The 26,991-nt window shown below is 39.9% G+C and overlaps 1 protein-coding gene across 4 annotated transcripts in view; it reads left to right on the top strand.

Annotated features, from left to right (window-relative positions):
• The window catches only part of LEF1 (lymphoid enhancer binding factor 1), a 119,913-nt gene that overhangs the window by 68,841 nt on the left and 24,081 nt on the right, over positions 1-26,991 (top strand). For 2 of the 4 annotated variants that reach the window (XM_047718175.1, XM_047718174.1), the window contains exons 4-8: positions 15,116-15,248; positions 20,852-20,942; positions 22,582-22,665; positions 24,810-24,932; positions 25,934-26,096. In XM_047718175.1, the coding sequence (XP_047574131.1) occupies positions 15,116-15,248; positions 20,852-20,942; positions 22,582-22,665; positions 24,810-24,932; positions 25,934-26,096 (594 nt within the window). The remainder of the gene's footprint in view (positions 1-15,115; positions 15,249-20,851; positions 20,943-22,581; positions 22,666-24,809; positions 24,933-25,933; positions 26,097-26,991) is intronic. The other 2 variants (XM_047718177.1, XM_047718176.1) reach the window with 1 other exon arrangement.

The raw sequence follows: 26,991 nt of genomic DNA, 5'->3' as shown, positions 1-26,991 counted from the left end.
CTCAGCAGGGAGTCTGCTTTTCTCTCTCTCTTTTTCTGTTTGCCCCTCCCCACTGCTTTTTCTCTCTTCTCAAATAAATAAAATCTTTAAAAAAAAAATCATCCATGCACTTAGATGGACCATATAAAAAACATTCTTAGGTGAAGACGTTACCCTGGGAGGGCTACAAGCAGAGGCTACAAATCAGTAGTGAAGCAGTAATTGAGAGGATGCTTTGAGGCCATTACTGTGTCAGCAAATGTCAAAGTTAGCTTTATTTGGTTTTCACCAAACTCTTACATTGTTGATTCAGGTAATAACTTTCTCAATGTAGGAAATGAGTGTAATGACTTCGTTTTTCCAAAGTGGAATTAATATGGTGTTTACATGGTGTTTTACTATTTGCAAAATGTTTTTCTATGCATGATCTCCTCTGATCTTTCCACAAACTTAGCAAGGGAAAATATTATCCTCATTTAATAAGGAATCTGAAACATAGAAGCAGTAAGTCCTTTGCCTAAGTTCACATAGCAAGTAGGAGGTAGGACCAGGAATAGTGAGTATCTAGGTCTTTCGACTTCAAATCCAGTATGCTATTATTTTTGCCTGAGAACTGACAACCTTGGTCTCAAAACCTGGGCAAAAGGATTGTTAAAGCAAAAAGTTGAGTGTCTTAAAAGATGTTCTTTAGCTCTTATTTTTGCTTTTTTATAGTTCTCCCTAAAATTCGTAATTATTTTCAGATATCCCTGCAAAAATTTGTTGTGTTTCCTGAATGGATGTGCTGCAAAGACGGCAGCCTCTCAGCTCCTTTTTTAGTATTTAGTCCCATGCCTGATTCTGTGCAGATGTGATTCTGTGTGGATAGCCTGGATAATTGCACTCTCATATACCACCCTCATGGTGAAAGCTGCGTTCTTTGATGCATATATGGCATCGTTTCAGTTATTTCCTTTTCTGCATAAGATTCATTTGTTAGAACACTAAAAGATTAATTACATCAAGCATTTTTACATTTTTTTAAATACATTAATTATTTCCTTGAGAAGAGGGAGGAAAATGCCCACGAATCTTCTGCAAATCTTCTCATTTCTGTGCAGTGGAGCTCCTTTGATCCAGTGACTCAGCCCTTGCGTTGTTGAGGCCCAGACGTAAGGAATCAGGCAGAGTAATTAATGACCACAGGATGGCTATATGTTCCCCCAGTGTTAACAGGACCTGGGATCATAGATCAGGTCATTCTAGATCATGTCAAATGATGATCTTTGAAATTTCTTACTCTGGAATGGTTTCGGACAAATATCAGAATTATGTCCCTGTTGCTTGTCAAAGAGAAATAAAGGAAGAAAATTTGTTTCACCTAGTTAGTTAGGAAGGGTTTCAGTGTTTGCTAGTGGTGTGCTGTTACACGTTTAACAACCAGCTTCAGGGGAAGTGATGCTGACTTTTCACATTTACCAATTTCTATGGTGTAAATAATCCCACCATGGCCAGTCCCCCTAGCTACCAACATATTAACAGATTCTCAAAATTCCTGAAAATGTAGCAGTTCACTCTAGAGAGCTAGTACAAGCCAGCTCCAACATACTACTGTAAATTAAAGGCAACCTAGGTTGCTCTTAGGAAGGATTTATAGATGGGGCTTTCAGTATCTGCCTTCGAGTTCATCAGCATGTCCTCCTTCCCACAAAAAGGGGGGAAAATTTTCAGGGAGGAAATTTCCTCTTCAAAATAAATGGTACAAAATAGAGTTTATCTTTGATTTTATGTTTGCAGAAGTATACTTTTTCACCAGCTGAAAATAGCTATTTCCATCTTTGGGCTGCTATGACTTCTCTGTTGCTATAGAATGCTTCTCTTTCATAATATATAAGTAGAATTGAGAGTCTTTCAAAAGGTCTTTACATTTTGCTTCCTCTCTTTATACCATTGAAACAGAAGTTTTCAAGGAAGCTTTTCTATTCTAGTTTGACTTACTTGGGGGCTTTAAGATGAATCAGAATGTGCAAGATTACATAAAACCCAATTTGTGTAATCTACTGTATTTGTCATTTAAGTTTTCTGCCTCCATTCTGCCTCAACTCATTTCAGGATTTTGTTTTTAAATCCAAAACAAAAGGTTCTTTTTCCTTGACTCATACAAGTATATCCTATGAATAGTGATGTCTACGGCATCATTTTTCACTCAAGATAAGCTGTGGGGTTTTTCAGGCAGTATACTCTGATGTGAGATGGAAAAGATGGTTACCCATCAAGGAATGAGTTGATCATCACCTTGTAATGAATCTGAAAATGTGTATTAGGTGTTTTTAAAGGTGATCTGAGCTTACTGACAAGCCGAAGAAGTTGTATATAAGTGCTGTCCAATAAAACCATTTATTCAGAAGGCTCACTCTAACCTACGAAAGATATCATTTAGTAATTTTTTTCATACCATTATATGAAATGTTAGAGTTTTATACGACTTATCATATAAATATTTGGTTTTAAACTTCACTTGGCCCTGAGTATGGGATATTGAAATCTAATGTTTGCCAGCTCCTCCACTAAGCTTTTCTAATTTTTAGTTTCCTTATCTATAAGTTTCCTTTTCCAAAAGGAACTTTTCTCAGTAAATATGCCTACTTCGTTGTTGTTTAAGTCATGTTGGTGTAGGGAAAAGGGCAATCTTAGGTAAAGATTTTTAACCAAGATGTGCCCAGACCGCACCAGAAAGTCTGATTGACTCTTTTCAGAAATAATGGCCAATAGGGTTCAGAGGAGAATGTCTGGACATTCATTCAGCCCAAAGCAGGGCACCCCCTCTCTTATTCTGGAGTTCCCGGAGAGATCTCATTTCATCCTTTTCTCTTGCCCATTGTCAGCATGCAGCCTTGTCCCTGGGCTCCAGAGGGAGATGGAGCCTCTGCCTCTGCTTGCAGCTGTGGCTAGACAGAGAAGGCTCTTCTTGCTGACTTCCCCAACTTCAGTGACTTGTTTATCATCCATTATTTTCCAGTGACCTACACAAATAATACTTTGGACAAGCTGATTAAAATCCAGCTTATTAATAATAATATTATGCAGTGATTGCTAAAGCTCTTCTCTCGGAAAAATGGCAGCAAAATCTAGAGTCCATAGACATTGTCCTCCCCTATGCATACTGCAACGCCCTCCCATAATCCATTGATGTGTGATTGTATTTGTGTACAAAAACATTTATACACAGCTTTCCTCAGATCAGTGTCTGTGATCCAGAAAATGTTAGGAACATTGGAATCTTGCCCTATCCCATGTCCTTCCACTGTAAAATTTTACATACGTGGGACACCTGGGTGACATACTCACTTAAGCCTCCGACTCTTGGCTTTGGCTGGGGTCGTGATCTCAGGGTCGTGAGATCAAACCCCGCATCAGGCTCCGTGCTCAACTCGGAGTCTGCTTGAGACTCTCTGCCCCTTCTCCACACTTGTATTTTCTTTCTCTTTTTCTCTCTCAAAATAAATGAATCTTTAAAAAAATTTTTATAGACACACATGCACCGCATAGAACCTACACTTGGACAGCTGGTAGTGCAGGCGGGTCCCTCCTCCTCCTCCTTATCCTGCCTCCTTAGTATCTAGTGGTCCTTTCTTTCACTTAGGCCTTTATTTGACTTCTGAATTTGCCACTGTGTGGACTTCTTTTTAATACTTCACCAGTAGCACAATGAATCCCACACCTGCTTTGTTCTTTGGTTTGTTTATTAATCTTGAATGACTCCAGTTCTTTCCCTTCATTTTCAAAGGACCATCTTAACGTGGACAAAGGACAGTCTTTAACACAAAAAATAAATGCACGCACTCAGGGGATTAGGGATGTTGTAAAGGTAGGATATCAGTCAAATAATAGGATGCGGCAACTTTACATAATTAAAAGTCCTTTTCACTTTTACTCTGATCTTCTCCCAGCTCCCAGCCTCAACCCCAGCCCCTCTATCTAGACACTCCAGTTACTGAAAAGTGTAGGTCCCCTTTTGGCTCCCAGAATCAATTATTCCCTTTTGATACCATTCTTTGTAGCCATTCAGCTCTTTGGGATAAAACAACTCTGTATTTGATCCACATTCAACCATCATAGGCTAGCCTCTGTGACCTGGGGCAAAACTTAGCCGGTCTGAGCTTTAGTTTGTGTCCTCATTTGAAAATGGGAAAATAAATTGAAGCACAAGTGTAAAAGCATTGCGTGTGGTTTCTAGAGTATAGTAAACACTCAGTGAATGTCCCTTCCCTTGTCCTTCTCACTCAAGCAGCCAGGTTTTAGCTGTGGCAGCCTCTACTTTCTCTCTTTTTAGTGATCTTCCCTTGATTTATTTCACTTCTACCATGTTTGTTTCATTCACCATTTAGTGTATTATTAATGATTAATAAATGGTAAAACAGTTATATGGCTCTTAAGTGACCCTAAAGGGTGAGATAATTAAGTTAAAATAAAGCTGTATATCCTCGTAACAGAAGAGTTGCATTTAAATATAAAGGGATTTCTCTAAAAGTTTTCTTAAAAGGTAAATGATTGGCCAAAATCTGACCTGTTGATGTTGGAGAGAAAACCAAATCTCTTTTAAATTTCTTCAAAATAAATTTATTTACACACTCAACTGTTTAGTGATTGCCCTTTTCCATTTCTTAAGCCGTGACCGTGTAGTTAATGTACAACTTTCCTTGTACATAGTTCTCCCTCATTTCCCTGCTATTAGGAGGAAAGGAGAGGATGTGCTAATCCTGATCTTGTTGCTTTCCTGCTGAACTGCAACACCTGTCAATTCTGATATGTGTGAGTAATATACTCTTGACAATGTGTCTCCTGGATTAAAAAAAGAAAGAAAAACACAAAACTAACTGAACCCCAGAACTTGGCAGTGTAATCAGAGTAACTATAACACCAGATAATGTTTGTAAAGGCACTTCCATTTTTATCTGCTAAAGATTAATTGGAGATAATGTTTTGTAAACAAGAAGAAAAATGAGGTTAAATGGGTTATCTTTGTCTTAACGGATGACACAGAACTGGCAGCATCCTGAGCTTATCCTAGCTGCCCCTCCAGCCTCTCCCACTCTCACTGGTCACTTGAGGAAAGAGAGATTATGAGGTATGCCTGACATGGTCACATGAGCCCTTAAAAAGCAGAAAGTTTTCTCCACTGCACAGAAGAGGAAGTCAGAGATTCAAAACAAGAAACATTTGGGGAACCTGGTTAAGTTTCTGCCTTCAGCTCAGGTCATGATCCCAGGGTCCTGGGATCAAGTCGCTCATTTGTGTCCTTGCTCGTGCAAGAAGCCTGCTTCTCTCTCTGTCTCCACTGCTCCCCCTGCTTGTCTCTTTCTCCCTCTCTCTGACAAATAAATAAATAAAATCTTAAGAAATAAAGAAAGAGAAGGAAGGGAGGGAGGAGGAAAGGAAGGAAGAAAGAAAGAAACATTTGACACACCATTGCTGGCTTGAAGATGGAAGGAGTACTTGTCAGGGAATGTGAGTGGTCCCCACCTGATGGCGAGCAAGGAAATGGTGACAACCAGAAGGAGCTGAAGTCTACTAAGCATGAAAGTGAGCTTGCAGAGTCTGCAAACAGGAGTTCAGACCAGCCTGAACTGTGGTCACCTGAGCAGAGAGCCTGGTCACACCATGCTGGAACACCGAAACTGTGACATAAGAAATTGTCTTATGTCACGCTGCGGATAACTTTGTGGTAATTTTTTATGCAGCAATAGAAAATGCAAGGATCAATCCATGTTTAAAATGTAAGGGTATGAATTCTTTCTTGAAAGGAGTTGGCTTCTTAGTGTTGAAGTGCCTCATTCGGACAACTAAGTTATAGGAAACAGGTATTAACTATCTCTGCTTTGCTGAGACCTGCACTAGATGCTAGGGATAAGTCACCAAGGTATGGCCTCTAGTGAGAGAAAACAGATGCACAAACAAACAGTACAGGGTGACAAATACTTAGAGTCAGGTCCAAGGGGCTGTACGTATAGTGCAGACAATGACTGAGTGTAACTGAGGGGCTTGAAGAAGGCTTTTTAAAGATTTGTTTATTTATTTATTTGACAGAGATCACAAGTAGGCAGAGAGGCAGGCAGAGAGAGAGAGGAAGGGAAGCAGGCTCCCTGCTGAGCAGAGAGCCCGATGCGGGACTCGATCCCAGGACCCTGGGATCATGACCTGAGCCGAAGGTAGAGGCTTAACCCACTGAGCCACCCAGGCGCCCCGAAGAAGGCTTTTTAGCACCAAAGGGTGCAAATCTGTATTCCCAGCTACTGTGTATCTAGAATCTCTTTGAAGAAGAAAATTCAAAATTGATGAAAGAGCAAAAGACTGGGGTTCTATACTGACTACAACTAAGGGAGTCAAAGGAGTTTAAAAATTTCTAAAAACAATTTAAAAGGATGTGGCATATGTTATTTCGGTTTGCTTTTCAATTTTCTCTTGATTTGGTACATTTAGAATACTAGCAAATAGGAGGGAAAAATGATACCTTAGTATATCACAAAAACATTCCATATTTATAACCCATAAATCAGATTCCCTCTTTTTTTTTTTTTTTAAAGATTTTATTTATTTATTTGACAGACAGAGATCACAAGTAGGCAGAAAGGTAGGCAGAGAGAGGAGGAAGCAGGCTCCCTGCTGAGCAGAGAGCCCGATGCGGGGCTCGATCCCAGAACCCTGGGATCATGACCTGGGCCGAAGGCAGAGGCTTTAACCCACTGAGCCACCCAGGCGCCCCCAGATTCCCTCTTAATTCAGCTTAATTGAAATAATACTCTTCACTTTATTAGCCTCCATTGTCTACAATCAATGACTATTTCTGTAGCATTCTTCACTCAAACTGTAGTCTGTGGACCCTTGGGACTCCCTGAGATGGTTTGACACATACGGTCAAAAATATTCCCACGATGACACTAACACATTGTCTTTTCCACTGTGTTGATGTTTGCACTGAAGGTGCAGAAGAAATGGTGGGTAAAACTAGTACTTGTAATCATCGAATCCTGTATCACAACACCCTCCCATGGGAAAAAAATGACAGTGTCACCTAAGACTATCAAGAAGAAGTAAATATTAATAATCTTATTAAATCTTAACCCTTGATCACATACCTGACAAACTATGTTTCTTCTGACTTCGGTACTTGGCAGGTATTTTCTCGTAAATGAGCAAAGTGAGTCTCTCTTTAGTGAAAATAATTGACTATTGCCAGTGATAGAATTTGAGCTTTTGAGTAAGAATTAGGATTTTAGAAAACTTGTATTCACTACTGTGGGCCAGATAGCTTCCTAAATCTTTAAGGCTTTTCTGATGAGATCAGTGATGATATTAATGAATGTGATTTTTATATTATGTAACAAAATATGCCAACTCAGTTAACCAGTATTTTCCAAATAACCAGTGTGTAATGGTATAAAATCATGCATGGTTAAATTCAAAATTCAATATCAGTGGATTTTAATGGAGGAGTTGAAAAAGTAAATTGATACAGTTTTTCACTCTACACTGCAACTAGCCTCTTTTTTTTTTTTTTTTAAGATTTTATTTTTTAATAGTCTCTACATCCAACATGGGGCTCAAACTTTTAACCCCAAGATCAAGAATCTCCTTTCTACCAACTAAGCCAGCCAGGAGCCCTAACATTGCAACTAGCTTTTAGGAATTTACCACTTGACAAGTTTTGGTATAGTATCAAAGAAGTTCCACAATAATCTGAAAAAATTGGTAATCTTCCCCTTTCAACAACACATCTGTGTGAGGTTGTATTTTCTTCATGTACTTCAACCAAAATAACATAATAGAATGGAGATTTGAATGCAAAAGCAGATAAGAGAATCCAATTGTCTTTTGTTAAACCAGATGCTAAAGAGATCTGCAAAAAAAAATGTAAAACAATGCCACCCTTATTTTTTTCGTTTTTTTTTTTTTTTTTTTTAAGATTTTATCTATTTTGACAGAGAGACAGTGAAAGAGGGAACATAAACAAGGGGATTAGGAGAGGGAGAAGCAGGCCTGCCACCAAGCAGGGAGCCCAATGTGGGGCTCAATCCCAGAACCCTGAGAGCATGACCTGAACCAAAGGCAGACGCTTAATCAACTGAGCCACCCAGGCGCCCCTAATTTTTTGGTTTAGAAAATGGTCACTTTTCATAAGAATGATTTTTTTATGGTAACATAAAACAAACATAGGTTTGTTGTTTTTAAATGAACTCATAAATACTTTTAAATTTCTCATTTTAATTTCTAATGTGATAAGTATAGATAAACCCACACAAACAATAACTCAGTGGGATGCTCAGTGATTTTTAGGAGTGTTAAGTGCCCTGAAAGCAAAAAGTTTGAGAACTACTGCTATAAGAGATTTTTCAAATGAATGAACTAAGATTGTATTGTCTATTAAATCATACTCTGAAAGGGGAGACAAAGCAAACATATAGAAAAACCTGTGTGTACATGTATGCTGCTGCAAGGTCCAAGCCAGTCTAAACTCTGAACTTTACTGTGTCATAGAGATGAGCAGTGTGCACTTTTGGGAACAAAGTAATTCATTTATTGGGCCTCTTTTTCCTTTCTTCTTTCCTTTATCCATTTCACAAATATTTATTGAGCATATAATTTATTCCAGGATCTGATGTTTTATTTGCATTTTTCACTAATCCTCACCTAATTCTGTCAGGTATTGTTTCTACCCATTTTGCATATGAGGAAACCAAGATTCTGAATAATTAAGTGAATTACCTAAACATGAAACTAAGTGGATATGAATGTTTGGGATCTGAACTCTGTGCCTCGGCTGCCCATGTACTCAAATCTTAAACTATATGAGTTCTCACCTCTTCCACTTGGAAACCAGAGGATGGCAGGTCTGCCCACTTTGGGTCCTTAGGATACAAACTGTGGACTTGAGAGTTACCGCCTTGGGTTCCAGTCCTGTCTCTGCTACTTCACATCCTCCGTGATCTTGTACAGATTACTTCCCCTCTCAGAAGCTCAGTTTTCTTCTCGATAAAACAGAAATTATAACACCAGTAACTTCGGGGTGATTTCAGGATTGCATGGTGTAACGTATGGAAACCCTCACTGTAAGGAGAACTGGAAAAACTGGGTGAAGACCTGCTGGTGACATCCGGGTCCTCCCATGGGCAGTGGTTCCTGTGTAGATGCTTCAGGGCAGTGGGGTCCATGGCAGGCCTCACTCCCCTGGCAGAGTGGTTTGGAACACAGTTGGGGAGGGAGCGGAGGCATAAGTAGGGTGGAGCAGGAGGAGCAGGGACTTGGGTGTCGAACGAATGCCGGCACAAGTCCTTGCTCAGCTAATTATTACTTAGCCCTCTGTCCAAGAGAACTCTGCCTTCTCAGCCATAAATACAGAGGTGATGCTGCCCACGTATGTGGATGAGTGCCAGAGAATATAAAGGCATGGCCGTAATGACTAGCACTTACTGGGTGTCTAATCTATATTAATTCCTTTCCCTATGACGCGTTGCTTCTGCTCTTAGGAAAACATTCTGGGTCTCCAACGGAGACCATCCCTTTCCCTCCAGACGTAGGCTCAGAATATTTGTCTGGCAAACCTTAGAATTTATCAGTTCCTGCTCAGGAAGTCTTCAGAGCCTAGGCTCTAATTGTTATCTTAAAAAGCTGCTACATCACAGCCAGTAGTGGTCTCAGATTTGAAGGCCACACCAGACCAGAATCAGGCATTTAACTTTGGTGGACCTTAGGAGATTTCCAGTACAAGTTGTTACTTTTGAGATCGAGCTGGTACAAGAACCATTATATCTTTTCTGAGTAAATTAAATCTGCTCCTCTTTGTGGGAAGGCTTGAGAAGCTCAGATTCTCAGAAGAAGAGGGGAAGACACAATATAAAATTACACAGTTTCTATTTCATGAGTACCAGATTTCCTAAGAGTTTAATAAAAAGTAAAAATGGCACCATAAAAATTGAGGCCAGATGAAATTCCTCATCTCAGTAAGTTGGTGGAGTGTTACTACTCCCTGGAATTGGTTATTACCCGGAGGATTATTGATAAAACGCACAACTAGACCCTGCAGTGCGGGTTGAGTTGAAATCTGGGGATGTGCAGGATGGGGACTAGCTACTAGACCAGCAGGTTTCTCCCCCAGTTACTGCACTTACCAGCAGGCCCGCAGCCTTAGCCAGGAGGGCGCTGAACCACTTTTTAGTCCTTCCTGGAACCACATCATTGGAGGCTGACAGCCTTCATGACAGGCTGAGTTACTGCCAGTGGTGAGTGGGTCATTTCTGGGAACGCTGCTTTGTGGGTGGCTCTCAGGCTCCCTAAGTGGCACCCACTTCGTGTCCACGGGAGGTGTGGGTTTTATTGGCTGTGATGCCAAAGAGGTCCTTACCTGCAGGGACCAGCCTGGGTGGCAGCCAAGCTAGCTTCCTTGGAATGTTTTCCAGTCCTGGAGAGAAAGGCGTCAGTGGAGTCTCTGTAGCGCTAACCACTTCTGCTGAGGTGCCTCTTTGTCTGATGTGACTTCTGTGCCTGGGACAGAGACCACACGGTCATTTCATTGCTGTCACATACCGTCAGGTACGGCCCAGATGGTCAACTCCGCGTCCAAGACTTTATGAACTTGGCTCTTCAAGGAGGCTGCATGGTGTGCTGGTAACGAATGTGGTCTCCAGAGCCAGACTTTTCTGCCCTTGAGCCTAGCTTTGCCATTTAACCATCTCTGTGCCTTTGGGAAAGTTACTTGACTTCTCCAAGCCTCAGTGTCCTCATCTATAAAAGGAGGACGCGAATAGTACCTGCCTCAAAGGTATTATAAAATGTTTAGCACACACCAAGTGCTTGGTGAGTGTTAGTTGCTGTAGTTATTATGTGCTATGTGGGTAGGATGGCCTGATGATTGTTCAAGCTTGGGAAAAGATTGCAGGCTTCCTACTGAATAACCATGTGTGGGTGCTGAGTGTAGGTGAGAGGGTGTCTTCTGGCATTTCCCTCCCTCCCGTGTATTTTCTGTCCCTTTTCAAGTACCTGCTCTTTCCATCCTTCTTACTTTTCCTTTGCTCACCTGCCCGAGATTAAAGAATAAAAGTTGAAAGATGAGGGTCTGTGCCATGGCTCACTTATGCCATGTGAGCTTTGCTAAGTTTCTGAACCTCTCTGAGCAGCAGTGGAGGATTTGGGGTGTCTTAAAGCTGCCAGGTAGCTCATAAAGGGGGAGTAGTAGTGGGTGCTGTGACCCTGGGATAATGAAACAAGGGACCCACATTGGGAATACCTCATGATTCTCCATGGGAAGCTAAGACTTCACTATAAATGTACCTATGTAATAAACAATGACTGCACCTGTGAATGTACTTGACTGGATATATGAATGAAAAAAGAGGGCACCTGGGTGGCTCAGTCGTTAAGTGTCTGCCTTTGGCTCAATTCATGATCCCAGGGTCCTGGGATTGAGTCTCACATCGGGCTCCCTACTCTGCAGCAGGCCCGCTTCTCCCTCTCCCACTCCCCCTGCTTGTGTTCCCTCTCTCGCTGTATGTCTCTCTCTGTGTCAAATAAATAAATAAAATCTTAAAAGAAAAGAAAAAATAATCAACGTGATTTTTACCTGTCCTCTCTCCCTCATGGGGAGATGTGTAGCAGGAAAAAGCACGAGAATGGGAGTCAGGAGATTTGGGTTCTGTTAAGTGAGATATTGGGCAACCAGGAGCCAACACAGAGTAGGAGCCCAAAAGATGGTATTTCTCTGCTACTTGATTCTACTCTGTTGAGTCACCCCCCCGGGGGGGTTTCATTCCCATTTTATTCACGATGACCTCGTGTCACGAGTTTTGTCGTGAACAAGGCTGTGTTACCAGCAGTGCTGACAGTTTCTCATGTTCCTGTCTTAGAAAATAAGAATCTTAAACTAAATGCAATTTTGTTTCTTACAGCTTTAATGGGATATGAAGGCATATAATTACATATATACTGTCTCTCCTATCACCCAGTTCCTTTTCTTCATAGTACCTGATGCCATCTCTTTGTTTTGGCTTAGTTTTTGCTTTTTAAACATATTTACTCTTAGTCTCCAATACCCCCGTCCTACTTCCAGGCCCCTAGAAAGGAAGCAGCATGAGAATAGGGATCTTGTCTCTTTTGGCAGTGCTGAAAGAGTGCTTGGCACGTTTTCGATGTTTAGTAAATATATTCATATGCCCTCATATAGAGGTATAATCATGCATTATAATATAATTACATAAATTTGTCCATGGTGGACGAATTAGACCAGGTAGTCAGTCAGTTGGTTGTTCTTCCCCTCCCTTACTCCCCACCACAACATATACCACACTGTTATTTGGAGATTAAAGGACTAGAATTAAGAATGGTTATATTGTTTGTCATAAAAATTACACAAAGTAGCAGTGACTGGGTTCTTGCCTTGTGAGCGCATGTAGTATCAAAGGACAGTAACTCAGAATATCAGAGGAAACCCACAGTTTAAGGCTGCGGCCACTGGGCTATGTGACCGTGATGGCGACGTGTGTGTGGCACACGGCTGGGTACATTTATATACGTAGTGGAGGTAGTCGGCAGGAGGCAGAATAGAAGCCTCAGAATTGTGCTCACACATATTATTGAGATTTCATATTGCTTTTATTATTTGGCCACAAAAATGGACATAATCCTTGTTGGCTTTAACACACCTACTAGTACTGCTTTCAGCATCCATCTTGCAAAATATAAGACAAGGCCAGAGCTTAAATTAAAATCCTCAGCTTCTTATCTCCTTCCCACAGGAAAGCAAATCTGTGTTGAAAACCGTAAAATTAAGAGGAGAGCAAGGATAGCATAATTTAGCAAAAATTCATGGCACCAGATTCTGAGCTATATGACTGGAGGGATAGGTCAGACATTAAGAAGATGCTGCCTGCTAATGTGGGTTCCTTAAGGTGGTGCTCTGGAAATAAGAAAGGCATGATATATATATATATATATATATATATATATATATATATATATATATATATATCACATTTCTAGAAGGTTTCTGCAATGCTTACTCTTTAGAAGCACTCTAAGAAAATACCTTTGTAGATTGCTTGGCAATTATGCTTTCTTGTAAGACTTTTGAAATGAAACTCAAAGCAGTTTAGTGGAGTTGAAATATATTCATTTTAGCATTTGGGTGCTGAGATTTTTGTTTCCATTTTAAAAAGGGTTTGTGGTAATACCCTCCTATCCCCACCCCCACCCCCACCTCCTCTAACATTCTAAATTCCTTGTATTTAAGAAGCTCATTCTGTGTATTTGGCAAACTGCATCATTAACACTTGAAAAGCACTGAAACACTTTTTAACCTTTTACGCATTTATATGCATAGATGTCTGTGCTGAGGTATATAGAGAAAAGGCATGGGGCTTTGATAATGGTGCTCTATTTAATAAATGCCCAGGGCTGTATGAGCTGTGAAGTTCTGCCATTAGAGACGAGCTTATCGTTATAAAACAGGGAAAATCTAGTATGGAAATTATATCATTGTCTAAAAAAAGGTGATTTTTCCCCCTTCCTTTTTTTTTTTTAAGTAAGTTTTTTTAGGGTAGAGGTTGTAATGTTAGGGGGTAGAGAATTAGTATTAATAGCTGTAAAGAGAATTAAGTGTTACTAGGATAATTGTTCCTAGTTTTCCTGAGGGTAATCCTACCCATTGGAGCAACATACTTTTTGCGTCTAATTTGTAAAGAAAACAACATCAAGTTTAAATGAACACATGTGTCAGGCGCCACCACCATACACAACAGGCGTGTTACAGGGCCCTCAGCCTTTCAGATACAGACCTACATTTTAAGCAGATATCAGGTACTTACTAAATTTTTTAAAAAAATACAGATACTTGCTTCTGGAGAAACAGATTTCACAAGCATTTTAGTTTATAGCACAGTAAACATCTCACTAATTCAAACTAATTATGGGGAAGACATGTCTGAGCTAGTTAATTAGTGAATATTCAAAATTCATTATGTTTTATTCCTCTTAAATTCACAAGTTACTTATTGTGGTGTTTGTAAATAGAGATTTTCCAGGGACTGCTGTAATTAGTAGCTGAGTTTAAAATCAGATATGTATTTTGCATGTATATAATTTTGTTGAGTTTACTTTCTTTTGAGGGGGAAGGGGGCATAGAATTTATAAAAAACAATTTTCCTAATCAGGTTAAATTGCCTGAGTCTTGTTTACATTACTTGATTTGCTTAGCAACCACTTTTGCGGGGGTAGAAGGGAGAAAAAAATTCAACTTTAACCAAAAAAATAAATTGAATCTTTAAAAGTATTATTGGTGTAATTTTAGACTTCCAAATTCAATAATAAAATTTGTTTTTAAACTAATATAAGACATACAGAATGTCAAAATATATAAAATGTTAACAGTTTAAAGTGTTCTTACAAGCCATATTTCATAATAAACTCAAGATAAGAAATTCCCTTTTATCAGTTAGGATTTCTAGAAACTAGAGAACCTGAAGATGAACTGAGTACTGCTAAAGCATAATGGATGGTTATGTTTGATTGACAAAGCTGTAAGACATGAAAAAAAATTACTGTAACATAATCCTTAAAGATGTACAGCTATAGCATTACAGATTCTATAAACTGAGGGGATATCAGTACAGCAAATTTATATTTATTGGTTGCTTAAAAATTTTACCTTCAAATTGTAATATTTATTCATTCATTTGTTCATTGAACAGTTGAGTGCCTTTTTATTGCCAGACATATGTAATGAATAAAAAGAGCTTATAAAATATTTATAACTTTTGCTCCAGTAACTCCTGGTTGAACATAACCTGAGGGGATAATCCAAAATGGAGTATAAATATGTGCATACAGAAATTCATGTCATATGAAATAATAGTGATCAACCTAAATCTCTAAGGGACAATGATTAAATAACTGATCATCTCTTGATGGGATATTCATGTGCTTGAGTATTTAACATGGAAAAATTCTGAAGATATAATGAGGACAGCAGATGAGTTCCGTTTTCCAGGTTTAGAGGTGATTCTTGGGTTATGCTGATGTCCAGTTAGTGCTATTGTCTGACTTGTTCTATGGGAGAGGAGACAGGACCTGGGTGTTCCTATTAACCATTGACCTTCTGGTTACTTTGCAGTCAAATAAGGTGCCAGTGGTGCAGCCATCACATGCGGTCCATCCTCTCACCCCCCTCATCACGTACAGCGACGAGCACTTTTCTCCAGGATCACACCCCTCACACCTCCCATCAGATGTCAACTCCAAACAAGGTGAGAGACCCTGCCTTCCTAGGCCTTTCTCAATAAGTGAGGAGCCACATCTCATCAGTCCAGTGCCTTTACAGTTGTCTTTGCTCTGTGTCACTGCGTGGATCAAAGTCTCTTTGTAGGAGACGAGTAATTAACTTGATAGCAATTTTTTATAGCCCATAAGAATTTGTTGTTGCTTCTCTTATTTCTCAGGGTTTTAAAAAAGAAGAAGAAAAACATAAAAGGATTATTTTCAAAGTTACAGCTTTCAAAATCTAGGATCTACAGTATAAGCCAGTGTGTTATACAGATATTATGCTAAAAATTCAATCCTCAGTGCCCCCTACAGTCTTCAGTTATTGCATGTGCAAAGTGTTGATGGTAGTGTTTGAAAAATGTTAGAAAAGGGACAAAATAGGAGATTTTTACTTCAAATGTTATTTTTTTAAGTCTTCTGTGATTTCATTTCAGTCCTTTTGTTTTATCCTCTTTTTTTTTTTTTTACCAGCACCAACTTAGATAGAATAATAAAGTACAAAACCATCTCTGTTTAAAGTCAAAGTAACATGATTCCCATTTTACTTCTCTTCGTTATTACCCAGGTTTGCTTCTGTATCATTTACAGAAGAACATAAAGCACAAGAGGTCTGAAAAATCAAAATGCCTGGTTTCTCTAACCTGATGGGTATAAGTATGCATTGGTTGTAGGACTCAGTGCTCTGGTTCTCCAAGCCTTCTGGTTCAATCTGCTTAGAGAGCACACTTTGAGGATGAATTTGTTCACAGAATGGCCTTTTTTCTCTCCATTTACATACACACTTGGACCTCAACAGGATCTTTAGAAGTTCAAAATAAAAGATCCTATAGAACCATGTGAAGGCAGAGAATGTAAAGGTGTAAAATCTGCCATCACCAGCATTTCCCCCTTTTGTCCAGCCCAATCATTGATCCACAGTGGACAATAAAATTTTAAAGTGTAAAAAAAGAGTGGAGTTCAGAGGCTAGGTGTTTTTTCCACTGCTGTGAGTTGTATTGCGTTCATTTTTCCATGGCATTAAATCTGTATTGCGTTCATTTCCATCCATTGTTAAAACAGCTTATTTGAGGACTTAGTTATTGTTGGACTCTGGCTTGAGTGAAGCTATGTACTCTTACCTAGGGAAGGTAGAATTACCTACACAGATGTGTCCGGGTTGGCCTTTTTGTTTTTTATTTTATTTTTTTTAAGATTTTATTGATTTTATTTATTTATAACAGATAGCAAGAGAGGGAGGGAGGGAACACAAGCACAGGGTAACTGGAGAGGGAGAAGCAGGCTCCCTGCTGAGCAGGGAGCCCAATATGGGGTTTGATCCCAGAACACTGGGATCATGACCTGAGCCCAGGGCAGACATTCAATAACTGAACCACCCAGGCGGCTCCAGGTTTGTCTCTGTTTTACTCCTCATTTCCAGTCTTTCTCTACTTTTCTTTTATCGAGGACCTCCAAAGAATAAGAAACATCCAAAACAGATGGAGGACATATGGTGAGAAAGGGAACTAAGATAAGGTATTTTAGGAAGAAGGTGGAGTTTAAGAGGGAAGATCATGACCTTGGTCATGGTGATTTCCAGTGCCATATAGATACCTGGAGGGAGAGAAGGAGTAAGATAATTTATGGGTCCCCCTCCCAGAACAGTATCTGAGCTGGAGATTCATATCTGGGAACCTTAAAGCTGTAGATAACAGTTAAAGATAGATGTAAAAGCCTCAAACAAGTTACTAGCAAAAAGAACTTGAGAATTTTTTTTACTTGGTTTTAAACTACTTATTTAATAATTGCATAGTGCTTACTATGTCCTAGGCCCTGTTTTAAGCACTTTTGAAACAAACTTATTTAAAACAGTAACACGTGATGGTTCAGTAGTTTTTTTCTTTCAAGAATTCTAGGACGGTTCTATTTTTTAAAAACATAAGTTTTTGACTAGCTACCAATTAACGTTTATATTTTCTCTTCTCTTTCCATCTCTTCTGCTGCCCTACCTTGTTTTGCTTTACTAATTGTAATTTATATCATTACCTCTCAAAAAATTTTTTTTTAATTTTTAAACTCTCTAGAACTAGAGAAAGAACAAGTGGGCATGATTAGAAAATTGCATATTCTTTGAAGTTCTTATTTTGGCCTAAAAATTTGTGTGATTTTTGCATTCTAATCCATGCACTGTATTTGTTTTAATATAAAGTCCTGTTTTTAATTACTTTTTTGTAAACAAAGACCTCACAGACCTTGTCACCATTTATCTCTGGGGATATGTAAACTTTGCTTTGAAAAGAACTAATTTGCTTGATTTGGGGTTTGTATCATTACACTTGGTCATATTCATCACAAAAAAATAAGTAAAAAGCTCATTAGGTCTCTTGCTTTTTCTCTCTCTCTGCCAGCCTTTTTAGTTATATTATGTAGCTAAACTAGTTAGAACGTGGAGGTACTGAGGTCAGAGTTACTAATTTCAAAGTTCCTAGGAGGCTGGTTAGTTTTATTTAAAAGAAAAAAATAGTATCATGTGCATACTCTAATGGTAGGTAGAACTATCGAGTAAATATAAATTGTCAGCAGAACTCATTTTCACTTGTAGGAAAATAACTAGGTTAATTTCACAATTGGAGTACATGCATTTTTTACCTTCCTCCCAGTATGTTGGTGTGAGGTATGTGTGCAGGTGTAGGAAAAGGAAAGGAAGCTGATGCCAGTCATTTTCTTCTCATTATGTCCGGTAAAAATGTTAAAAAGAAAGATTTTGGGAAATTCTGGGTTTCTGTGCCTGTTTATATCTTTGTATTACCCACTGTATCCTTATAAATAACCACAGACACTCACATAACACTTTTCTGTGTTATATGTATTCATGCTTTATTCCTCACAACAACCCGTATTTCATTTTTATCCTGATTTTAAAGAACCTTAACATCTAAGTAGCTTCCTCAAAGATACGTAGCTTGTGCATGGCAGAACTGATAGATCCATACAAGTCCAATTCCAGAATCATTTCATCCATAATTATCAAAGTGACTTATGAAAGTTTAAAAATCGTTAAGGCTCTGCAGTGTCTAGCCTCTCATACATAGTAAATATTCAATAAATACTAGTGAAATGAGTGACGTGAGATGTGTTTCAATAGCATAGCAGTTGGTGGAGAGGCACACACTTGTAGGATCATAATGTAACGACAGGCCAAATAAAAAACACAGATCCATTCTCTGCTCATATAATGACCTAAGCTACATCACGTACTTGGATATCCATGAAGTGTATACATGCAAAATGGTTGGTGATATTGACCCAGAATGAAGAACGGGTCTGTTTAAACACTTTTTTAAATTGCTCGTTCATTTGTTCAGTCATTCAGAAGTATTTATTGAGGGCCTCCTCTGGAGACAACCATACTTTGACACCTAGATTGTAAAACACAGACTCTTTTATTCCAAGCAGTATATAAGCTCACACAGGAAATCATTTGCCCAAACTAACTGTAAAACAAAATGAAGAACATCTTAAGTACCATGTTGAAAGTACAAATGAAACATTGCATATTCAGACAAGGAAGAAGTTTTTCTCAGAGCTATACACATTAGAGGGGCATATTTGAAATGTGAGTAGAAATTTATTTATTAGAGACCATCAAACTAAATACCATCATAGAACTAGAATCTAGCAGGTGCTAGTAAGCAAATGTAGTTTCCTCTTTCCTCCTTTGAGCAGTAAACCCAAATCCAACCAGCTGGTACTGTGTTTGATTGCAGTCCTCCTACCCAGAATCACTGCTGCAGGGCTCTAGGCTTACCTAGAACATGGATGAGAGTGGAGAGCAAGATTTTAGGCTTGTCTGCATAGATAATGTGCTTGTAAGTTACCTGTCTGTGTCCCAGTGCTAAAATTCCAGGAAAATACATATTTTCTATGTACCAGAACAGGATGCCTAAGTAATCAGTAATCATTCCAGACCTTGGTTTCCCTATTTGCAAAAGAAAGGGAGTAAAGTAGACAATTCTGGTAGTCTGTGACCTGTAGTCATGATTTTCAAGCTCAATATTCCACAAAGTTTCCAAAGTTCTTCTGAGTTAATCTGATTTGTTTTGTTTGTTTTTTTTAAACTGAGCAGTTCCCCTGCAGACCCTGAGTTTGGGGAGGTTTCTGAATCTCAAAGATAGGGGAGGCAGCAGGTTGGCCCAGTGATGCTGATATGTCAAGAATCATCATTCTTGTAGGTTCCCTTAGATTCACCCCTACTGCCCAAACCTCCCCAGACCCAAGGCAAAAAAAGTCCCAGAATATGAAATTTGGAGTCCACTATGCCCCCAAAGTAGTGATATTTCTAGCCAAAAAGGCAGGGGGGTGGCAGGGATTTGAAACAATCTTTTAAAGACAGCAAAACATGAGATAATTTCATGTAAGCGCTCTATTGAGGGATTAAAAACCTTCCTGTAAGAGTTGAGTAATAGTTGGTCCTAACTTGAGTTGAATTAACACCAACTTTGAAGGCCATACTACTTAAGTCATTTTCATAGGTTCAAGACCTTTAATATCTAATAAGACCCAAACAAAACCCATAGGCATTTTAAACAGTAAAAAAGCAGAATAATTAAAGAACATCTTTCATATGCTCCCCTGATTCCACATATTGGTCAGTATACAGCCACTGAAATGCATATTCTGGGTGTTAAACCTGGAAATGCGTGCTCATATATGGAGTTGGCCTTTTAAGGCCAGATTAGCTATATAAAGAAACTTTTGTGGCTTTTTTCTAATCAGAATCACTTTTCCCCAAATACACTGAATCCAGGTTTTTATATTTTGCATTTTTATGCATGTGCCTCTTCTTTTCTGTACCCAAGGTAAAATATAAACAAAGAGGTGCCATTTGGGACTAGGATTAGGTATAATCTTTAGGTGGTTTTACAGTTATAGGGCAATGTGCCCCAGGGAGTGTGAGCTCAAGAAACAATTTGGTGGCATGCTCATTTTCTGTGGAATACAACTAATCCAGAACAGCTTGACCTTGGAGCCCAGAGGACTCAACTTGATGAAGAGCTTAGTTGGAGCTGAAGTGGCAGAGACCAAATGAATCATATCAAGTGTGACCATTATGGGGCTAAAGATGATTCCTAATTAATCTTTGATCCTCTGAGGTATCACATTTCCCAAATCTATGTGTCCATAAGGGAGCCAATGAAAATATGAAAGTGGCAATTTACCTAATCCTTGGGCACCATGTCAGGCCATCTACTCATGAAGGCTGTCATTTTCCATTCTACACAAAAACTACTGTCTACCATTTTCTTAACCCAAGTGGAATAATGAGGGCAAACTAAGTAATTTAAAAATCTTCTTATGCTATTTTACTAGCAGCATATTTACTCTTTAAGGAGTTCCTCAAGATGTCCTGTTTTAGGGCCTGCTTTTTCAGATTTTGAAATCTTGAGAAAAGCTAACAAACTGACCGCAGTTAAATGTATCCTATAAGCAGTGTTTCATGCTAGACCTTACGAATTAATGGTATAAAGCATTTTATTGCTTCTCTTTTATTCTTGTAGTCTGCTGTCCTGTGAATCTGAAAACTCTTCTTCTCCATTGTTCTTTTGAACAGGCATGTCCAGACATCCTCCAGCTCCTGAGATCCCTACTTTTTACCCCCTGTCTCCAGGTGGTGTTGGACAGATTACCCCACCTCTTGGCTGGTAAGATCCTTCCTGCAGCCTTCAATCAGTCATTTGAGCATATGCTCTTCTTTCCATTCATGGAAATTAGCTTTATGAATGATAACACTTGTGGAGTTGAAGAAATTTCACATCAACAAGCAAGGGCTAACTTTATTTCATTTCAATTTGAAGGATTAAAAAATATATAGACTTTGAAATGGATTGAATCCCTTTGCTAATATGTGTAGAAAATGACTGTAGCATTTACTTTGAAGCTTATAGTCTTATGGATTCAATTTGTGGCTTTGGGCATTTGCTACGCCTATACACAGGGCTCAGTGTGGTTCTTCTTGTCTACTTTTTTATGAACAACTTATTTTTGAAACAAACTTAGACACATTGGATATCAGTCTTTGCTTATAAAATGAGCAAGTGAGGGAAATGGCAACTCAAAATTCAAAAATACAAAAGCCTCTTTTGGATGTTAATAAAGTAAGCACCAGTTTGAGTTCGGACAAGTGAAAAACTAATGTTTGGGCTTCCTTTCTTCAGAATCCAGACACTCATTATTTTGTTGTTTATATCTAGAAAAATTCTTACTGCTGTTTTCAAAATTCTTTAAATTATAAAGGTAAAGGAAAGGAACTGTTTTTTTGGAAGAAAGACTTTTACATAGTGTAGCCTATTTTTATCGTGTTATTGTTAGCACACAGCTTACAACCATCCCACTCCCATTTCTTCTCCATCCCTCCCTCCCCACTGCTCACTCCATGGAAACACTGCTTCAACTTTAGCAGAGGAACCCTCTCCTTTCTTTATCTGACCTTCCGTCCTCAAAGCCCCCTATCACTCCCCCAGTCCTTACCTTGACATCCTTATGTTATCTCTTCTTCAACAAGAAGGGGTCATCCTGTCTTGGAAATTCCAGCTGTGTCTCTCTCTCTCTCTCTCTCTAACACTAAATCTCCCAGTCAACTGTTTAATTGATTATGCATACACTTTCAAACCTACATCAATTATTCTGTCTGAACTTAACGACTTAGGGGCAGTAATCCTGTGTTGGGTGGCAGCTGGAAATAAAGACTGTGTAAGTGAGAAATGTGAGATGTAGGGAAAAACAGAGAGAGATGGGATTCTGAGTGGAGAGGGAATAATTCCAATGAATTGGTCTTTTATTTCTTGACTATAGCATAGGTATATGAAGGGGTGGGGGAGTGCAGTGTTTTTAAAATATTTGTTCATTTAAAAAAATAAAATAAAATATTTGTTCATTTTTATGTAAATTTTCCCCCTTTTTCCTTCCCTGAAGTTCTCAAAGATTTCTGAAAGGAGTATTTCACCATTCTCATGGTTCTATTATATTCAGTAAAAGTGTTATATGTCTTATTTTGTTCAAAGCGTTAGTGGGATCGGGAGAGAGGAAGGGGTAAAAAGGTAATTCATGGACTGGTTTGCTTTTCAAGTTGAGGGTGGGAGATTTTCTTCAAGGTAAATGGTGCTTTGGTTGGGTGGAAGGTAAGAAGCGAAGCGGTCGGATAACTGAAGAAATGCTGTGCTCTGTAATTACCCCCATGGGGTTCTTTTTGAATACCTCCCTCTTCTCCCCTCATCAAACTCTTATTGCTGGTTGGTAACTCGTGTTTTATCATTGATGGGTTCCTTTCTTCTGTGACCTCAGGCAAGGTCAGCCTGTCTATCCCATCACGGGAGGATTCAGGCAACCCTACCCATCCTCACTGTCAGTCGACACTTCCATGTCCAGGTAGGTGGAGGTGGAAACCGGGCACCCCAGGACAAGTTGCTCCTCTTGCGCTTGCATTTCGTGCGCCTCTGCTTGCCTCTCGGTCGGCTAGGAGGGTGCATACCTCAGCCCCGCGTCTGTCTGTGCAGTGTGCCTGGCTCCCACACTAGGTGTCGCAGAGATTCCTGGGTAGGAGCCAAACTCTGCACACCCCAGCACCAGCCACACCCCTGGGGAGACGACGCAGCAACACCTGGGAAACTGTGCATCTAAAAGAACTCACTGCCACCCGACTGTGGGATATGAAATGGCCTGAAAGCAGACATTCTAAGAAGAGCTTCTTTGATTCAAAATATGCTGGGGGTGGGGTAGCAGGGAGGAGAAAGACTGGTCTGGTCTGAGTTCTGTAATTTGCTTTCTTTGAGGAAAGTTGTATCCATTTAATGCGACAGTGTCCGAAAATGCCCAGATAGTCAAGAGCCTTCCTGGACCAAGGCTGTCCGAAGAGAAAGAAGGGTGCTTACTGGCTGTTGGGCCATGCGGGGTGTGTGTCCTAGTGTGTGAATCAGGCCCTGTGTGGACATGTTGTAGTTCAAGCGAAGCTCTGTGAGGTCTGCCATGCCACACTGCTCTGTGTACTGCTTTTGCTTCTGGAAAGGATGGCGTCTGTGCTCGATGTACACACACATTCGTTGTGCATCATCTGTTTGTCCCATGTGGCTTGTTCAGGGGAGCTAGCATCATTGTGCTGGAAGTCAAACTGCTGGGCTAGGAATTGGTTGGGAATCTTCACTTTTGATTATTCAGTAGGAAATTCACAATTTCTGTGGTGAATTTCAGCTTTTTAAAAAATCATTATTTGCTCAGCAAATTGCAAATGTAGCCGGTTGGAGGAGATAAAATTAATATCCTTCCCCCCAAATATATTTTCACACCTTTTAACGTTGCGAGAACTTTGGTGACAGGATTTCCCCCCATGCGAAGAACCAGCATCGTGTGTCTTTGCAAATGGTACACGTAGCAGGCCATCACTGCTTAATCAAAATATTTGTATTTTTCCCATGCCTCCTTAATGTTTAAAAATTTGTTTCTGATCCAAGCAGAGTTCCTTCTTTGCTTCCCAGATGCAGGGATTAATCATGCTGCTGCGATAAAAGACCTGAGAACACTGTTCTTGTTGAATTAGATGTTCACCTTAAAACAGTTGGAAAAGTGGGGCACCTGGTTGGCCCAGTTGGTAGAGCATGCAGAGCTTGATGTCAGGGTCTCGAATTTTCGGGTCGTTGTGTGTGGAGCCTGCAAATCCATCAGTCAATCGATTTGAAACACACAAATTTCTAAAGCTATTAAAATTTATCCAAAGCATTTATTTTTATTTTATTTTTTCTTGCATGGCAGTTGCCCTTCTTTGCGCTGTATGGTGGGGGACAGTTTAAGATTTTTTTTTTAAGGCTCTACCAAGTGTACTTGGGAGAAAACCCTTTAGCATGTGCAGTTTTTACCTGGTGCCGAACTGTACCCTTCCCTTAATTTTATTATCCGTTTTTCATAAGACTCGATCTTTCAAATAGTACTTTCTTTCCGTATAGAAGATTATTTTAGAAGATGCTGATGGCAGCTTTATTAAATTAGGGACTGAAAATAAACTTCCTGTGCCGTATTTTCTCAGTTGTTCTCTCCAGATATCAATAAAGAAGCCAGCCATTTGAGAAGATTTAATTTGACAGTTTGCTTAGGCAGAGATATTTTAATGTGGTGTCTTTAGCTTTCATTTAAAAATCATTTAAAAAGCTAAATCTTAATAAAATGTTGTTTCCAGCAATTACTGAAATTCTTCTTTGAAAACTGCTTTGCAAGAAAATTGAGGGTTTTTTTTTTTTGTTTTTTGTTTTTTAAACCTATGCTCTAGAGCCCTCCCAGGAAAAATGTCTGATTCTGTTAGTTTGGGAAAAAATTCTGTTATACAAGGAATAAGTATAAATGTTTCCACTTGAATACAGAGAGAAATTAATTATTGGCCCACTCTGATTCATAGTTATTTCTCCGATATATAAAGGTGTGTTTTCACTTTCAGCCAATAGCAGTTAGTGGATTGTTTCAGAATTCTGCCTCCTTTTTGCTGCAACAGCCACTAGTACATGTTTTCCTTTCTTTCCTTCTTCCAGGTTTTCCCATCACATGATTCCTGGTCCTCCTGGTCCCCACACAACTGGCATCCCTCATCCAGCTATTGTAACACCTCAGGTCAAACAGGAGCACCCCCACACTGACAGCGACCTAATGCACGTGTGAGTATGCCTCTGGTTTCACCTGAGCGCCTGAACAGACTGAGGACTTAAACACAGCTTCTGCTTGCTGTTGTTGAACACTTCCTCCCTCTCTTTTATTACGAAAACCAGTGTGTCTCTGCCTTGATAGTTCCGCCCCTGAGGACTTCAAGCAGCTTGATTCTCACTGCATTGATTTTAAGATTGGGATGGAGCACAGACCTCAAAAGATCAAGGGACCCGCACCAAAACGGAGCAATCTTCCAAGTGTGGGCATTGAATAATCTTGAGCCTTTTAGCAGTTCACTGCAGGTTTTAACTGGGTTCTGATTGTTGCCCCTGATGGTACCCGAGGGAAGTAGACAGGAGGCTCCATGCATTTCCTTCTGGACATGCACTTAACTGTGCTCTAGGCTTCAAAAGCACGGAATTCAAGGGAAAGGGGCAGACCAAGCCCAGGATCCCCTGTCAGGCCAGGCTTTTCTCAGGTTGTTATACCAGGACTAAATTTCCTAAAGAGATCAGTAATCGAATTCCTTAATCTAGGGTCTGTAGACAGGGCGGGAGGATGGGGTTGCAGGGGGCATCTGTGCAGAAAACCCCAGCACATGCAGGCAAAGCCAACATGCACTTGTTTAGGGGAGGGTGTCTAAAGTTTCATTAGGTTCTCAGAGGGGCCCTTGACGGAAGAAGCTCAGAACATCAGTTCTGAAAGAGGAATAACCACCCATACTTTGTGTTCAGCTTTTCTTGAGGTGACCACGGAGCACGGGCTCAGGCCCATTTGGCGTCAAACACTTGCATAGCTATAGGTCAACTTTGTCAGACCAAAGGATCTTTGCTCCTCCTGAGTTGTTTTTCTAACCCGATGCTGTTCTGGGTGCTTGTAGAGCTCCTAGAGGATTGTCCCCGGCCTGAGTTTTTGTCTGGTGACATGAACGGATGCTCTGCTTCTCTCCTCACATGCCCTCCTTCCCCTGTCGCTTCCTCCCCACCCCCTTACCATCCCAACCACCTTTTAGGAAGCCTCAGCATGAACAGAGAAAGGAACAGGAGCCAAAAAGACCTCACATTAAGAAGCCTCTGAATGCTTTTATGTTATACATGAAAGAAATGAGAGCGAATGTCGTCGCTGAGTGTACCTTAAAAGAAAGCGCAGCTATCAACCAGATTCTCGGCAGAAGGGTAAGTAGTAGGGTGGGATGTAAATGTTTATGGTGACCTTGGACTGTCTTATTAAAGGCGGTCATAGAATGCATTTGTATAATCACAGCCACTTTGGGAAGTAGTAGAAGATAGGATAATAATCTTTAGGAGGATTAAACAATAGAATGCATGGTTAACAGTTTAGATTGTACCTAGCACATAGAAAACCTCCTGTAAATGTTAACTGTTTTCCCTGTTATCTTTTATTGGGTGTCTTTTATGTGCCAGGTACTCTGGTAGGCATTAGATAATAACTGCTGAATAAAATAGATTGGGTCCTTGTCTTCATGGAGCTTAATGTCTTGTGAGAGGATACAGATGCTAGACAGATAATTACCTGGTGTATAATTAAAACTGTGAGAAATGCTGTGAATGTCAAGAGTAAGATTCTATGAGAAAGAATAATAGGGGGCTAGGGAAGTGCCCCTCTAGGAAGATGGTATTTAAGCTGAGACCTGAGTAAGGAGTAGAAATTAACCACATGACTAGTGGCGGGAGGTGGACCCTCCCCAGATGGAGTGACAGGTGTGTGCATTCATGTCGGAGCAAGAAAGCACTTAGCCCACATAGGGAACTATGGGAAGGCTTTGCAGTACCAGCCACGCTTCTGGAAACACCCAGGCAAACACAGGGGGCCACCCCTCCTGAGACAGAAGTAGATCTGTTCTACTCAGAAGCTTTAAGGAAGAATTTATATGGGCCAGAGAAGTCTTTATTCTAGAAAAATTGCTCTCTGGGTCTTAAAGTGTATAGGTGCATGGTTTCTGCCTTGCCCCTTTTCTTTTCATTGCTTCTTTAACTCATGCCAAGATACTTTTCAGATCACCTGCTGTATAGCAGGCTCTAGGCTACAACCAGGACAGACACTCAAGAT

The sequence above is a fragment of the Lutra lutra genome, chromosome 2, assembly GCF_902655055.1.
Source record: "Lutra lutra chromosome 2, mLutLut1.2, whole genome shotgun sequence".
Classification (NCBI taxonomy): domain Eukaryota; kingdom Metazoa; phylum Chordata; class Mammalia; order Carnivora; family Mustelidae; genus Lutra; species Lutra lutra.
This window is presented reverse-complemented; position numbering and strand designations above follow the sequence as displayed.